Here is a 14,234-nt window from a genome sequence, read left to right as displayed (position 1 = left end):
CCCAGTGTTCTGTTACCCCCAAAATGTTTCACAGCTACACTAAGAATCACCGCTTGCATACATAGAATGTCCTACGGTATGTAATAAAATGCAGAACGCTCCCTTACTTAGGAAGCTCCAAATGTAGTCAGTATTTACTAAATTCTCCAAGGCTAGACATGGCCTTGGAAATTGGTTCTAATGAGGACAGGCCATGTTGGATTCCACTGGTCCATCTAGCTTTATTGACAGGCAGCAGCTCTCCAGGTTTCAGACTGGAGTATTTCCCTGGAAATGCCTGTGAATTAATTTGGACCTTCTAGATGCAAAGCATGTGTTCTAACCACTGCACTATAGTCTCCAACCCCCAATTGTTTCCACTTCCGTTCTTCTCTCTAGTACCTCCCTTCTTTTACTTAGTTCCCTGTGCTCAATTTTGCAGTTAGGCACAACACCCAACTGAGCCTGTGTAGGACTGGCATCTCAGATAAATTCTTGCTACTTCCGTTGAATGAGGTTTGTTTCTAAAGCACCAAATATGACTGACTTCTTAGATCAGATCACCAAACCACATTCTTTAGTGTAAACTTGCATAATTCATCTTCTGCTCAACATGAACAAAGAGGTTTTGCCTGACTAGGCTGGGGAAGATTGGGTTTACACCTCGGTAAAATTGGCAATAGACACCTTACCCCAAGCCCAGTCAAGGGGGGGGGAAGTAAACAGAGCCCCTCCAAATGGACTTAAGAGAACAACAGGAAATTGTTTAGAAGAGCACAGAGTCAGGCCAGAAGGGAATAATCGTCAGCTCAAAGGATGCTTTAAAGCAGGGACAGGCAGCCCACTGGTGAACCAGTAACCAGCTTCTGGTGGACCACCTACAGCCTGCAAGATGCTAGGATTCTTGCAGTGCTGGACAGGATGGGGAAGGAATGTGTTTGGATCCTGAAAGGCACTTGTGTTCTTAAGTGAGAGGGCATTCTCGGGATCTCTTAACGAAGATTTATTATGCTTCCAACTATTGAGAGATCCTGTATTTGAGCTATTGCTTTACATATTTTAGAAAATAAACATTCTAGAAAAGAAAAAAAAACAGGCCACAGAAGCCACCCCACTCACACCTCACCTTTATTGGTCCTAAAATGGATTCACTCAAAAGAAAAGAAAAGGGTTGCATCCAGCTAAATGACTGTGTGCGTGGAATGATTTATGTGAGAGCAAAAGAATTTCCCCTCCCTCTCCTCCCCTTGCATGCCCCCCCAAATCTGCTCTGGGTTTTCCCCTAACCCTCTGGAGCAGATTTGGGGATGGTGCAGGGGACACACGGGGTGGGAGGAGAAGGAGGGGAAATTTTGTTGCATTGGTGGAAGTTGTTCCATGCACACAATGATTTAGTTGGATACAATCCGGCAGGGGATGGGAAGGAGCTGGAATGAAAAACTATACTAACCAAGAGGATGGAGGGGCAAATCCAATCAAAATGAGCACAGCTTCCAGGATTTGGGTTGGGAAATCAAAGAGTTTTCTTTCACAAGTTGTTTGCACAACTTTGGGAGATGACACTTCACACTACTCAAGATCATTTAACGCAGAGCAATTGCCCCTAAACAACTTGAGGTATTTGTAATCAAAGAAGCCACATGAGGGCAGATTCCTTGGGCTGTGTACACACACCCATTTACACTGCATCCAGCGCACTCCCACCAATGGTTTGAGAAGTGGTGTACACACGATGTTTGCAACAATCCATATCTATCCTGTCATTTCCTATGAGATACTACATTGTGGCACATTTTCCTCCAAACCAGCTTTGAGCAGAATTGAGAAAAAGAATGACCCAGCTGTATTTTAAGCCATAATGTGCACAGCATAAAATGCATGATTAGAAGTATCATGTGAATGTGTTTATGCTCTTCCTTTCTTACACCTCCCCACCCCCAAAAATCTGCCTCATCAGCTCTGGGGTAGAATTCAAGACAATTCTAAACCATGCCTGGACTGGAAAGCATAGCCTTTGATAGAGCTAAGCAGACCCCAAAAGAGCCCTTGGGATACTTTAATGGCAAATATATACCCCACAAGCTACACCCACTAGATACTATATTCCCTGACATAGCTAGTGTTGATCCCAAGAGTTCACCGTTTTTGAGTGAAGAAAGAGGCCAGGAGTTTGGTTCACTGTTTACCAAACTGTTTAATTGCGAAACATTACAGAGCCACTGTAAAACAGCATCACCACAGAAGCAGAGAGCTAAGAGCACCCCAAAGTACTGGAAGAAAAGGCTTGAAATGGTGGCGGCCGCCGCGGTGGTGGGGAGGAGGCTGGCAAGGTCAGTCTGCCCAGCAGCCCTTAGCGTCAAGTTTCCAACCTTGCTCCATAGGAATAAGGAGCGTGCGCTCCAGAACACATCTCACTGCACTGTCAGTGGGCAAAAAGCATGATTGGGAGGTGTTACCTGCAGATGTGTTAACTTCCACCTTGAACAGGGCTCCTGTCTTGAAGAGCAGCATAAAAGGAGATTTTGGACAGGAGCCGCTTCTCTTGTCTATGCTACCGCCACAGTGCCAGCGGCTCCTGCCTGAGTTTTTCTCTTCTGCCACCCCCATGTGCTAGCTCTATAAACTGGATCTCCCCTCCTTAGGGGCAGACTAGCCCTCCTGACCTGAGAGGTAGCGCCAAAAGTGACCCCTCTGTCTTCATATGTCAATCGCATAAGGTGCCACAAGCTCCAGGTCCACGACAGACTCCTCCAACGGCTGCTCCACGTGGAAGTCATGCTGGTGCTGGGGCCCATGACGGGCTTTTTTGCCCCCGCGCTGAGGGATGGGCAGCTCCGAGTGGTGGGCAGGCAATGGGGGCGTGAAGAAATAGGGGTGCAATAGTGCCTGGAAAGGGAAAGAAATAATGGCTGTGTAGAACAAGGCTGAGGGCCCCCTAGGCCAGTGTCTTGTCTCTTAACAGTGGCCAGCCAGAGGCCTCTGGATGCTCACAGCCTTGAAGGCAATGACGGGTTTCTCCTTATTTGTCTCAGCACATGGTATTTAGAGGTATAATATATTTGTACACGGAAGCTGAATAAGGCCTTGTACATGCAACTTAGGCTCTCTCCTCTTTCACTCACAAACCTGTTTCTTGCTTATCTCTTGCTTATCTCAACCCCAATTACTACTTGCCAATCATGAACTTAAATCAATAGCCACAGTGAGGAGGGTGTCCTTTCACATCTCCTCACCTGGGAAACATGGACAATCCTGGCCCCAGTAAAAGTCACATGGCGGTATTCTACTACTGGATCCTATCAGCGCAAGGATTTCTGTTTGCGCAGTGGGGATTTCCTCTTCCTCTCCTCTCTCCGCACCCTCCCCAAATCTGCTCCAGAGGATTGGCAGAACCCCTAGAACAGAACTGGGGGGGTGCAGGGGGGAGGAAGCCCAATTGCAGAAGCGGAAATTGCAACTATTGCCTTAGCACTACGATGGACGTCTCCAGCAAACAGTCTGGTGTGCCCTCTGCTGGCTAACTTGAAGAAAAACAACTCCTGCTTTTATTGAGATTCCAAAAGCGTTTTGATGTGACCTGTGCCTCCACAAGCCCACAGCAGAAAGCAGGGCATGCCTTCATGGTGATCTTTAAAATCAGGCTTCAGATCCCCCTCTACCAGCACATTCTACAGAGGGGAATGGATTCCGTGGGTGCTTTCCATGCTACAGCCGCCTTGCTCTGTACTGTGGGATGGGGAGTGTAGCCCCCTGCCCCCAAATGGGCAAACATACAGGAACTATGTGGCAGGGGCAACCCAATGGCATGACTACTCCAAGCACCAACTCTACCCTAGCATCTTGATGTAGTAGAGATCAATTTTGCAGTGGACACCCCTCAATCGGTGGGATTTATGCGCCTCAGCTCACACCTGCACCAACCTGTGGTCCACCAAGCCGAATGCAGCCCACCATGGGTTTCATAAACCTGCTGCTTTTGCTGCCAGCCTGGGAATGCAAAAACAGGTGGTTTTTCACAAGCTACTAGTGGACCTTCATACATGGAAGGTGGGCTGCATTGGGCCTGGAGGGTCACAAGTTGTGTGGGTCTGCCTTAGTTATGTATTAAATAGCATTTAATTGATTCAATTGAATTACGACTGCCAGCCATTACAATGTGCACCTGCTACTTGCTTCCTACAACCCAACAGGATTGCTCACTCTTCCCTGTAGGATATCAGCAAAACCAGGCTAGGAACCTCCACGTCTCACCTGTGGTGCCTGCACACGTTGCTTGGAAGGATAGAGCAGAAACTGCTTCAGGAGCTGCACAGCTTGTGGGGAGGCATCAGGCACCACCTGCTCCAGAGGAATTGGCAGCTTCTCTTTGAAGGAAATCTTATTGTAATCGGGCAACTCTGTGATCTCCTGAACCAAAGAGAAATTGGGAAGCCTGGGCTCTCAGCTTCTTTATTTTTAAAGTCCCCATTCCTCCCATACAGACAAAAGCCCAAGACCCTGGCCCCAATTCCTGGGGGCCATTTAATCACTACCAGACCCACCGGCCAGATCTTCTGGTTAGGTGTCCCAAGCACTCGGAGGACACAGCACAACTGCTCAATATCATTCTCTCCAGGGAAAAGCGGGGAGTTGTTGAGAAGCTCAGCAAAGATGCATCCCACAGCCCTAGTCAAAGGAGACAGAGTGGGTAGTGGAACCAGGCGACAAGAGGTCGAAGTGGAGGTGAAACACATGAAGCTCAGAGTCTCACCAGATCCTCATTTCAGGTTCTACAGGAATGGTATAGTTCTTTTTACTCCTGCAAGAGTGTGAAGAAATCTTCCCAGGATTCCTAGCCGACAGCCTTGACAGTAAAACAGGCATCAAACTGGCTTAGTTGTATAGTGTAGATGCCCCCAGAGAGGGAAAGTAATTGCTTCCAGTGTCAATTATACTTTAGTGGATATGACTATGTCTACATTACAAACTGGAGCTTGCTTTGCTGTTGTGGCTTTCCCCTCTCTACCCCCTCCCCCCCAACCAGGGATTCCGATGAATAGATATATTTTAATGGCTGTATAACTTGGGTTTTATATTTTGTAAACAGAAGCCTATTTCAGCATTAAGCAGTACATAAATAAATCATATCAAAAATGTTCAGCATGCTCACAAAACCACACCTCTTTGTGGGTTAAACCAGTTGACATCCATCCATCCATCCATTTGTGTATTGGGTGCCAACAAAACCTTTAATCTGTGTAGAAGGAACTCTAGATTGACCCACCCACTGGCCAAAAGAAGTATGTGTCCAGGGAGCTCAAGAAGGGAGGAGCGTGTGGTTTATTGACAGGTGCCCCCATTGTCTCATCCCCTGGTGCAAGCCCTGCACTGCACTATGATTGGCTGTGCATAGAAATCTACAGCAGTTGGTCAGGAACTGCAGAACTTGAGCACTTGCTACTGTTCAGGTCCACCTAGAGGAAGGTTGCAAGTCTGTCCAGCAGGACTCGAGTCCTCCAGTACTCGATGCAGCAGGATGAATTCCCCAACCTCAAGAAGAGAGATCCATAAAACTGCATCAGGATGGGGAGATCCAGACCCTTTACAGCAGAGATGGGGGACCTGTGGCCCTGCAGATGCTTCCGGACTCCAACACCCATCAGCCCCAGTCAGCATGGCCAATAGCCAGGGATGATGGGAGTTGCAGTCCAGCAACATCTAGAGGGCCACAGGTTCCCCAACCCTGCTTTACAGCAAAAGGCAGGGCAAATATACTCACCAGAGATCCACACCTTCGTCATATTTCCGGGCACCGTACAGGAGTTCGGGAGCCCGATACCACCTAATGGAGAAGATTAGGCAAGTCTGACGGTATTGAAACTCATTCATCTCTAGTACGCCCTAGCTCCAGCTACTAGGCTCGGTGCTTCTCACACCACCCAAGCCACAGTTCCTGGCGGCATCCTGCTTCAATGCCCCCAGGCTCCACAGACTTCTAACAGCTAAGCCAGACTTCAGGGGCCATGGAATAAGGCCTGCTGTTTTTTTGTTTCTGTTCTCCCTTCCCTGGCTTTATGCTCAGCCCACACACCCCTTGCCCATCTCTATTCACCTGGTGGCCACTTGGTGGCTATACAGCCTCTCTCCATCACTGGTGAATACCCTGGCCAGACCAAAGTCAGCAATCTTCAGCTGACCTGTGGAGCTGATCAGCAAATTGGCTGGTTTCAGATCCTGAAAGGGCAGAGAGGAAGTCAGAAATATCTGCAGGCATTGAGGGGAAGTCAAGAGGTGAAGAGGCATGCAGTGATGGTGGGCCAGAGAAGGGGAGGTGTGATCTCAGGGAGGAGAAAACAATCTAGAGGAAACATTCACTGCAGTCTGCAGGACAGAGTCTCTTTCAAGTGGTTGTTCTTATTATGATTAATTATCATTATTATTTATTACATTTCTATCTGGCCCTTTCTCCCAAGTTCCAAAGATATCGGAAGCCCCCTCCACAGTAGTTCCAGCAGGGCTTTTAGTGTGGCTGCCCCTGTCCTGTGGAATAGCATTCCTCCTGAGATACAACAGGCACCCACTCTTTGCACTTCCCAGAAACAAATGAAAGCATTTTTGTTCCAACAAGCTTTCCCAGCTAGGTGAGTGGGTCTCTGCCACGGGCATCTGTTTTGTACGGTTTTTAAATTTATCTGCTGTTATTTTTGGTGTCGTTTTTAAACTGTGAGCTGTTTCGATTGGATTTTGTACATCGTCTTGAGACTCGTGTGGAAGGCAAACAACAGCAGCAGTAGTGGTCAGAGCAGGGCTCACCCGGTGCATGATGGAGTTGGCATGGCAGAAAGCCACCCCCTTGAGCAACATAAGCATGTAGCCTTTCACTTGGGCCTCAGTGAGCGGCTGCTCGGAGTTGCGGATAACCTCCGACAAGTCGGACAGCATGTATTCAAACACCAGCACAAAACCCGTGCCATGGGGGAAGACGTCCTTCAGCTTCACCACCTATGGGGAGAGAAGCAGCAGCCGGACATCAGCCTTCCAATCTGTAAATGTGTAGTGGCTGAAAGACTGAGCTGCAAATCAGGAAGTTCCCAACCTCAAATCCCACCTCGGCCGTAAACTAACTAGGTGGCCTTGGGCAAGCTGTTGCCGCAGTATTGGCTCCTAACTCTGATATGGGGATAATCATTGTACTGTGACCTTACTGGGGTCACACAAAGATAATGTATGTAAAGCCCATTTGAGCACGCAAAGCATTCTATAAATGCCAAGATGATGAGGCAGCTTTAACACTGTCAATGTTTCCCAAAACAAATACTGAAATGCTGTACGTGGAATAAATTTGGCTTAATTTAACATAGCTTAATTTAAACATTTTTGGTCAAGTTGGGTTTTGAGGGTCTCTTTTCTTTCTTCGCAGAATTTGGAACTAAAAGGGGATTGAAAAAGAAGGGGAGGGATTGTCTGGTGAGGGAAGGGGAGCAGAGACAGGCAAGAGCCAAACTAATGGCTCCACTGCACACATGGAGAACTATACAGAACTATACAGAACTCCATGTGTGCAAGGGAACGCCATGAAGTGCTAGACTGAAAATGATGAGTATGCTACATGATGAAATCTCAGCTCCTGAGCATCCCTACAGTCACCATTTTAGCAAAAACTACTAATGTGTTTGCAGGTTTTAAACCGGGTATAAAAACACAGGCACAGATGTTCCGGGCACTAAGCAGCCTGCTGGATTCCTTATTTGGTTGTTTGTATTTCACAGTTACCATCATGAAGACTTCCTACCTAAACTCCCATGCAGTGAATCAACAGAGGGGAACTAGGTAACCTGGTTCCCTCTTTCTCTTGGACCAGAACAGTACAGTGTAACAACCTGGTGTCCTGCATCCCTGACAAGAAAGCTACACCAGATTTATCACAGTCTCTGCCACAAGCCAAGAGAGAGAAAGCAGTAAGTCAAACAGGCCACTCACATGTTGATTTTCCTCAATCTCCTGCAGGGCTTTGATCTCTCGAAGTGCTTGGTTGGGGATCCCATCTTCTAATTTGCGGAGGGCTACTTTCTTGAGGGCAACCGTCTCGCCAGTCTGCAATGAAAGTGGGCACAGTGAAAACCAAAAGCAAGGTGTTCTTTGCTCTTTATTCCGCTACTTGACCCCTTCTTCCCCCAGAGCTCGAGAAAGAAAGAAAGAAAGAAAGAAAGAGCTTACAGTGCCAAACTCCTGGTGACATCAGGGATCCCACTTACTTCTATGTTCTTGGCTTTGAAGACGATACCATGGGCCCCTTCTCCAATGCGGCCCAGGATGCTATACTGGTCCATGGTGGCCCCTGCTGGTGGAAATGGGAAAGACATCACAGTGCATTCTCAACGGCATGTCTTAGCAGAACAGCATGAAGCAGGCAAGTTTATAGTCCACCTTTCATCAAGTACATCACTGTCACAAGGTTGCAGATTTCTATCTATACCAATGTGTACCCTAAAAAATTAATCCAGATCCAGGTTGTCCTAAGGCTACAGATTTCTGTAAATACATCTACACGACAAATTTAGTCCACTCCCATGGCTTCCCTGCAAAGGTACTGCAGTTCTAGGAAGGAATGCAAACATGAAATTTGTAACACGTCACAAAATTATTATTCTTGATTATATGGGGGAGGCCATACATTAAATCAGTTTTTCTAAATGCCCTATGAGTGAAAGGGTTGGGACAAAAAAAGTCTATAATACTCCAGATCCCTCTACTGGAGCACACATGTTAGGAAGCAACTCAATCTGAGTCACATCAAGAATGCCCACTGTGGGATGCAGACGACAATCGCAACATAACGCACTGTGCCGTCTTTCCATCAAAGACTTCAACAGGATTATTGCACAGGATATGGAAGGGGGCAGGATCTTTTTCCTTTTCCTTTTTTCAGTTCTTAAATGTTCCTTTTTCAGATGAATAAAAACACCCAAGAATGCAACCATATAAGTCAAGATACAGAAACCACAATTAAACAGAGACAAGAGAACACAGCTACAGCTATATACAGGAAAAGATAAGGGGGGTGGGTGGGATGAGAGTATTTCCTGATGACAACTGAACATAAGAGTCAAATTCAAACAAAGCTAAAAGAATAACAATTAAGTCTTAAAGAATGGACATAAATGCAAGTCTCAAAGGCTTTTTGTTAAAAATGTGGTTTGTTTCCAACAGTGTGAAAAAAGGGGATCTACTGCTCCAAAAAATGTCCTGTGTGAGTTCTTCCTATTTACACCCTTGGTATGAGAAGTGATTTTGGCAGTAACCAGGATCTAATCTGACCCCTTTTACCAGGGCCAGCACTACATGGTGAGGGGGGAGGGTTCCAATGCCAATGATTTCCCACCTTGTTGCCCCCCCCCCAGGGCAGGGCTGCTTTGGTGGTGCCACGGCCTTCTACCGGGCCCTCAGAAATGCAACAATGTTTCTGGACTTCCGGGAAGGGTGACTTCGCTTGTGCCTGCTTTTGAGACGGGCTCCCGCCTCAAAAGAAGCTTATTCAGATATAAATCAGTCAGAACATTTTTTTTTTTGACTGATGAAATTTCTCCCGGGCAGGGAGAAACGTAGAGATCAACCTCAAAAGCCTGTTTTTGTTGGGAGGACTGGATTTCATTAATTTATGAGAAAAGGTCCAGCCAGCAATGCCGGACGGACTTCCGAACAAGCTCTATCTGATTAATGCGATACGTTTATCTTTTCTTCAAAGAGAAAACGGACTAACAGGCAAGCACCCTTCTTTCTATTCTTTTTTTTACTTGGTTTAAATTGTTGCAGCAAAAAGAGATTTGTCAAATGAATCAGCTTTAAAGAACTTCTGGGTGAGCTATAACTCTTCTCTGTTATTCACGAAATTAACAGCTTATCTCTGTTTCTATTGCAAAAAGCTGTCCTGAAAGTGCATTCTAAAGATATACACAGAAGAGGGATTTCTATTCCGAGGAACATTATACTGTCTGGGACTATTCTCTTTTTGGTCTATTTTATTTTGACGAATCTGCTTCTTCACGACGCCACTAACTGTTTTGATGCTGGGAACTAAATTTGTTTTGTATTCTTGAACATAGAGAGATAAGGCAGGCTGCTCTGTTTATATTGTGATGTCATCAAGCTTGGAATATTAACCCAATTGTTGCTGAAATAAGAAGTGGTTCTTCTTTATTTTTGTTTTGTTTTGTTTTCGTGGTTTTAAAAATGGCAATCAAGAAAGTGGCTGAGAATCTGGAAGTAATTATGTTTCAGAAAATAATGGATGAGATTGAGATAACGAAACAAACCCTGCGACAGGGCAGTAAGGAGCTGAAAATTGAACTGAGCAAAATGACGCAGGAGCTTAAAGAAATAGGGGATCCTGTGAGAGAGGAGAATGAGATCAGAGATGAGAAAAGAAAAAATAAAGGGAAGATACAAGCCCTGGAGATTGGAACAAATGTGGAATTGGAAAAAGATCTGGAGTTTATGGATATTAGAAATAAAATCTACTGTTTGGAATTTAACGTTATCTCTGAAGAAATTAATGAAGATATTAGAGATAAAGTTATCAATGGCTTGGATAATCTTCTGGACTGGAATGACGTGATGGAGCTTGATATAGAGAAAATATATGGAATTAACTGCAGCCATGTGACAATGGAAAAACTCTCAAGAGATGAGCCAGTGCATTTTGTAAAAAAGAAGAACAGAGATATGACTTTACAACAATATTTCAGCAACTTATTCAGAATTGATGGCAAGAAAATATTTGGGATAGAGGAAATTCCCATCAGACTCTTATTATATGACTATGGTTATGACAGCAAGATTATTATGGAATACTGATAATGGAAGATTGGACACTGAAATTACTGGACTTAACAGGACTATTGAAGATGGAAGATGGAATTAATATGGATAATGGAATAATGGCTATTGAAATTATTGGACCTAACAGATTTTGATGAGATGGATTAATCGATATGTTTATTTGGACTATGGTTATGACAATAAGATTATTATTATTATTAATGAGATGGATTAATCGACATGTTTATTAGGAGAAAAATTGATAGATATATTTCTTAAAGAATTGAAACCTCTCTTTGACTTTTTGTGGAAAGAATAAAGTAATGTTTATGAGATTTGATGATTAATTAAGATAACTACTGGAGGAAAGTGATTTTATAATATAATTTAAGAGACAGGATTGTTATATATTGTAGACCTATAACTGATTTGATCTACGACAAATGGGAAGTCAACATTTTATTTTTTTGTTTAATCATTTTTGTTTTGTTTTGTTTTTTGTCTTTGAATGTTTTATGATTTTGTTTTGTATGTTTTATGAAAATTTGAATAAAAATTATTGTAAAAAAAGAAAGAAATGCAACAATGTTTCTGAATGGCAGCCAAGCTCGGTTCCCATCCAAGCTGGCTGGGGAGTTGGAGTCCAACAACATCTGAAGGGCCAGAGGGTGTGGGATGGCTGAATTATGCAACGTGTAGAGAAATACAATACTGAGCCTGTGCTGAATCTACAATTACCAAAAAAAAAAAAAAAACCACTTTGCACAGTGCCCAGTTAAACTGTGGAATTTGCACCCACAGGGAGTAGTGATGGTCATCAGCTTGGCTGGCTTTAAAAGAGGATTAGACAAATTCATGGAGGGGTATATCTATCAATGGCTACTAGCCATGATAGCTTTGTTCTGTCTCCATAGCTGGATGCAGTATGCCTCTGAATACCAGTTACTGAAAACCACAGAAGAGAGCACTGTATTATTATTATTATTATTATTATTATTATTATTATTATTATTAGATTTATATCCCGTTGCACTCAAGCTCTTCTTGCAAACTTCCCACAGACATCTGGTTGGCGGACATTGTGAGAACAGGATGCGTTGGCCTGATCCACCAGGGCTCTTCTTACGTTCTTAACCAATTAAATAGGGCAACCTCAAGTACCAGTATTATGAAAGGAGGGGGGTTTCTTCTCTTCCCAATCTCTTCGTACTGGTTATGATTTTATGGGCTTCTATAACATTACTCTATTTCTCTCGTAACTAAAAAAGCCGCCAATATTTAGCCTTTCCTCACTGAGGAGGCACTTCAGCCTCCTGATCATTTTGACTGCTTTTCCCAGAAACGTTTCCCAGTACAGAAAAGGGTAGGAGACACCTGTTGAATTCCTGCCCACCACGCAGGCGTTAAAGGCACAGAACTTTGGAAAGCGGTGCGGGATGTGGCAATTTTAGCAGGAACATATCGAAAGGGAGGAGGAATCACTTTCCACACAGTCCCACGAAACCCAATCCTATACACCATACCCACTTCAGAAGCCCGGAGGACCCACACTGCTTGCTAAAATAATCTAGTGGATCCCACGCACAGTCCCATCCCTGAAATATTGGAAGGATGCGCCGGGGGAGAGTCCAAAAGGAAGGTAACCTGCTGCTATCACCTACAGCCCTCCTTCCCATCATGCACCGCTCTCTCGCTCTTCCCCCGCCCCTTTTCGGAATTTGGGGCGAAGTCTTGGTAGTTCTCTAACGAAACTTCAGGTTCTGTGTTGCAATTCGCAGCATTCTTCATATACGGGCCGAAGGCGGTGGAAATATAGAGGCTGCGGCATGAATGTAAAACTTCTAGGAGGCAGGGCTAGAAATTCCCTTTCGTTACATCTCTATTGAGTGAGAGAGCGAGCGAGCGCTGGGCGGGCATGCAGCTCCCCCCTCTTTTTTTGCAGGTTTCTATGCTTTTAAAGACTGACACATTTATTAAGACATCAGCCTTCAAGAGGTAATGAGGAGAGAGGCTTCTCCTGTAGAATGTCCACCTGCTATCCCGGTTTTAAAGGAACAGGCGGGTCACTTACAGTTACTCTTTTTGTCACGGCTCTCTGAAAACGTTGTTGTTGTTATGTGCCTCCAACAGCATCTGTCATGAACCACCCTGAAAACATAACAACCTCTTATCATAATAAAGCACGCTCCATAGAATTGGGGGGGGAAGTGTGGATGAAAGGTTCCCATGTCTTTAAAGACACCTCGACGGGCAGATATTCGTCAGATGCAACTCTCCCCATAATGGAGATCCTTTAATCCAAACCTGCTTTATTTAAAGATCTCTATCCTTCCTGTCTCCTTCTGCCATTCTTGCCTCACGCAGAGAGGATTCTAATCGGAACCGGAAGTGATAGCTGTGTGGGGAAGCTGTGTTACATCTTTGCCGGGGCCGGCCCGGGAGATGGCCGCGTTGCCCAGCAACCCTTCACCGACGCTTCCTGGAGTTATACTTAGCCCTATCACTCAAACAAGAGTTCTCCCCTTAACGGAGGGATAGACAACATGGTGCTCTCCAAATGTTGGACTATATCCCCTACTATCCAGACCTCTGGTCATGTTGGCTGGGGCTGGTGGGTGCTGGACCCCGACAAACATCTGGATGGCACCACGATGGCCATCCCTGCTGCCTTAAAGGGACATCTGCATTGGGAAAGAGTCACAGGACCCTGGATTCACTTTGAAAGGGTTGACTGGAATTCTCATATTATTATTTTCCTGGCAGGGCTCCCAAGCTGTTACACTTTAACAGCTGTATGAAACCTAGAAGTTCAACTGGTGAATTCCCCCTCCCCATTTTTGCATCTCCATGTCAGGAAATGCTTCACCAATTTATTATCTCCACATCTGGCAACAGAAACCTTATCTGAAATAAAGATGGCAACCTTAAGGTTGAAATTGGGGGTCTTAATGTAGGACAGTGATGGCACTCACTTCCATGGAAGGATGGGAACTGGTGGTCCTGCAGATGTGGTTAGGCTACAGCAGGGGTGGGGAAACTTTGGTCTTCCAGATGTTGCTGAACTGCAACTCCCATTAGCCCCAGACAGAATGGCCAATGGCCAGGGATTATAGGAGGTGTGATTCAGCAACATCTGGAGGGCTGTCTGCACCTGGACTACAGCACTCAACATCCTTGACCATTGGCCATGCTGGCTGGGGCTGATGGGAGTTTATGTCCAGCAACATCTGGATGCCCACAAGTTCCCTATCCCTGAGATCCATCAAAATAAGAGCTTAAATACCATCTATAAGATTTTAGTGTCTGAGCTGTCATGCATGAATCAAGTTATAAACCGGCACTGGGTGTTATTTTGATTTCAATATTAATTTGGATGTGCTCTCCTTTCCCCCACCTCTTCAACTGTTATTGTTCCCAGCCTTTGGGAAAGGTGGGATATAGGTAAGCATAAATGAGAA

General features: G+C 45.1%; 1 protein-coding gene across 7 annotated transcripts; it reads right to left on the bottom strand.

Moving 5' to 3' along the window:
- Positions 1-2,148: 2,148 nt before the first annotated feature.
- CDK20 (cyclin dependent kinase 20) lies at positions 2,149-13,174 on the bottom strand. 7 transcript variants are annotated; one of them, XM_061614060.1, is made up of 11 exons: positions 13,081-13,174; positions 12,848-12,924; positions 8,214-8,296; positions 7,939-8,052; positions 6,772-6,960; positions 6,071-6,192; positions 5,738-5,800; positions 4,521-4,644; positions 4,231-4,386; positions 2,643-2,865; positions 2,149-2,398 (listed from the first exon to the last, which is right to left on the bottom strand). In XM_061614060.1, exons 3-10 carry the CDS (start codon positions 8,286-8,288, stop codon positions 2,677-2,679), a joined length of 1,032 nt encoding a protein of 343 aa, XP_061470044.1. In that variant the 5' UTR covers positions 8,289-8,296; positions 12,848-12,924; positions 13,081-13,174; the 3' UTR covers positions 2,149-2,398; positions 2,643-2,676. The 7 variants fall into 7 exon arrangements, with proteins under 7 accessions (XP_061470044.1, XP_061470042.1, XP_061470049.1 ...); XM_061614058.1 differs by having other exon boundaries at positions 2,149-2,865; positions 8,214-8,299; XM_061614065.1 differs by lacking the exon at positions 6,772-6,960 and having other exon boundaries at positions 2,149-2,865.
- Between the last annotated feature and the right edge of the window lie 1,060 nt (positions 13,175-14,234).

Source organism: Rhineura floridana, chromosome 3, assembly GCF_030035675.1.
Source record: "Rhineura floridana isolate rRhiFlo1 chromosome 3, rRhiFlo1.hap2, whole genome shotgun sequence".
Taxonomy (NCBI): Eukaryota; Metazoa; Chordata; class Lepidosauria; order Squamata; family Rhineuridae; genus Rhineura; species Rhineura floridana.
Note: the sequence above shows the minus strand (reverse complement) of the source record. Positions and strands in the feature narration are given on the sequence as shown.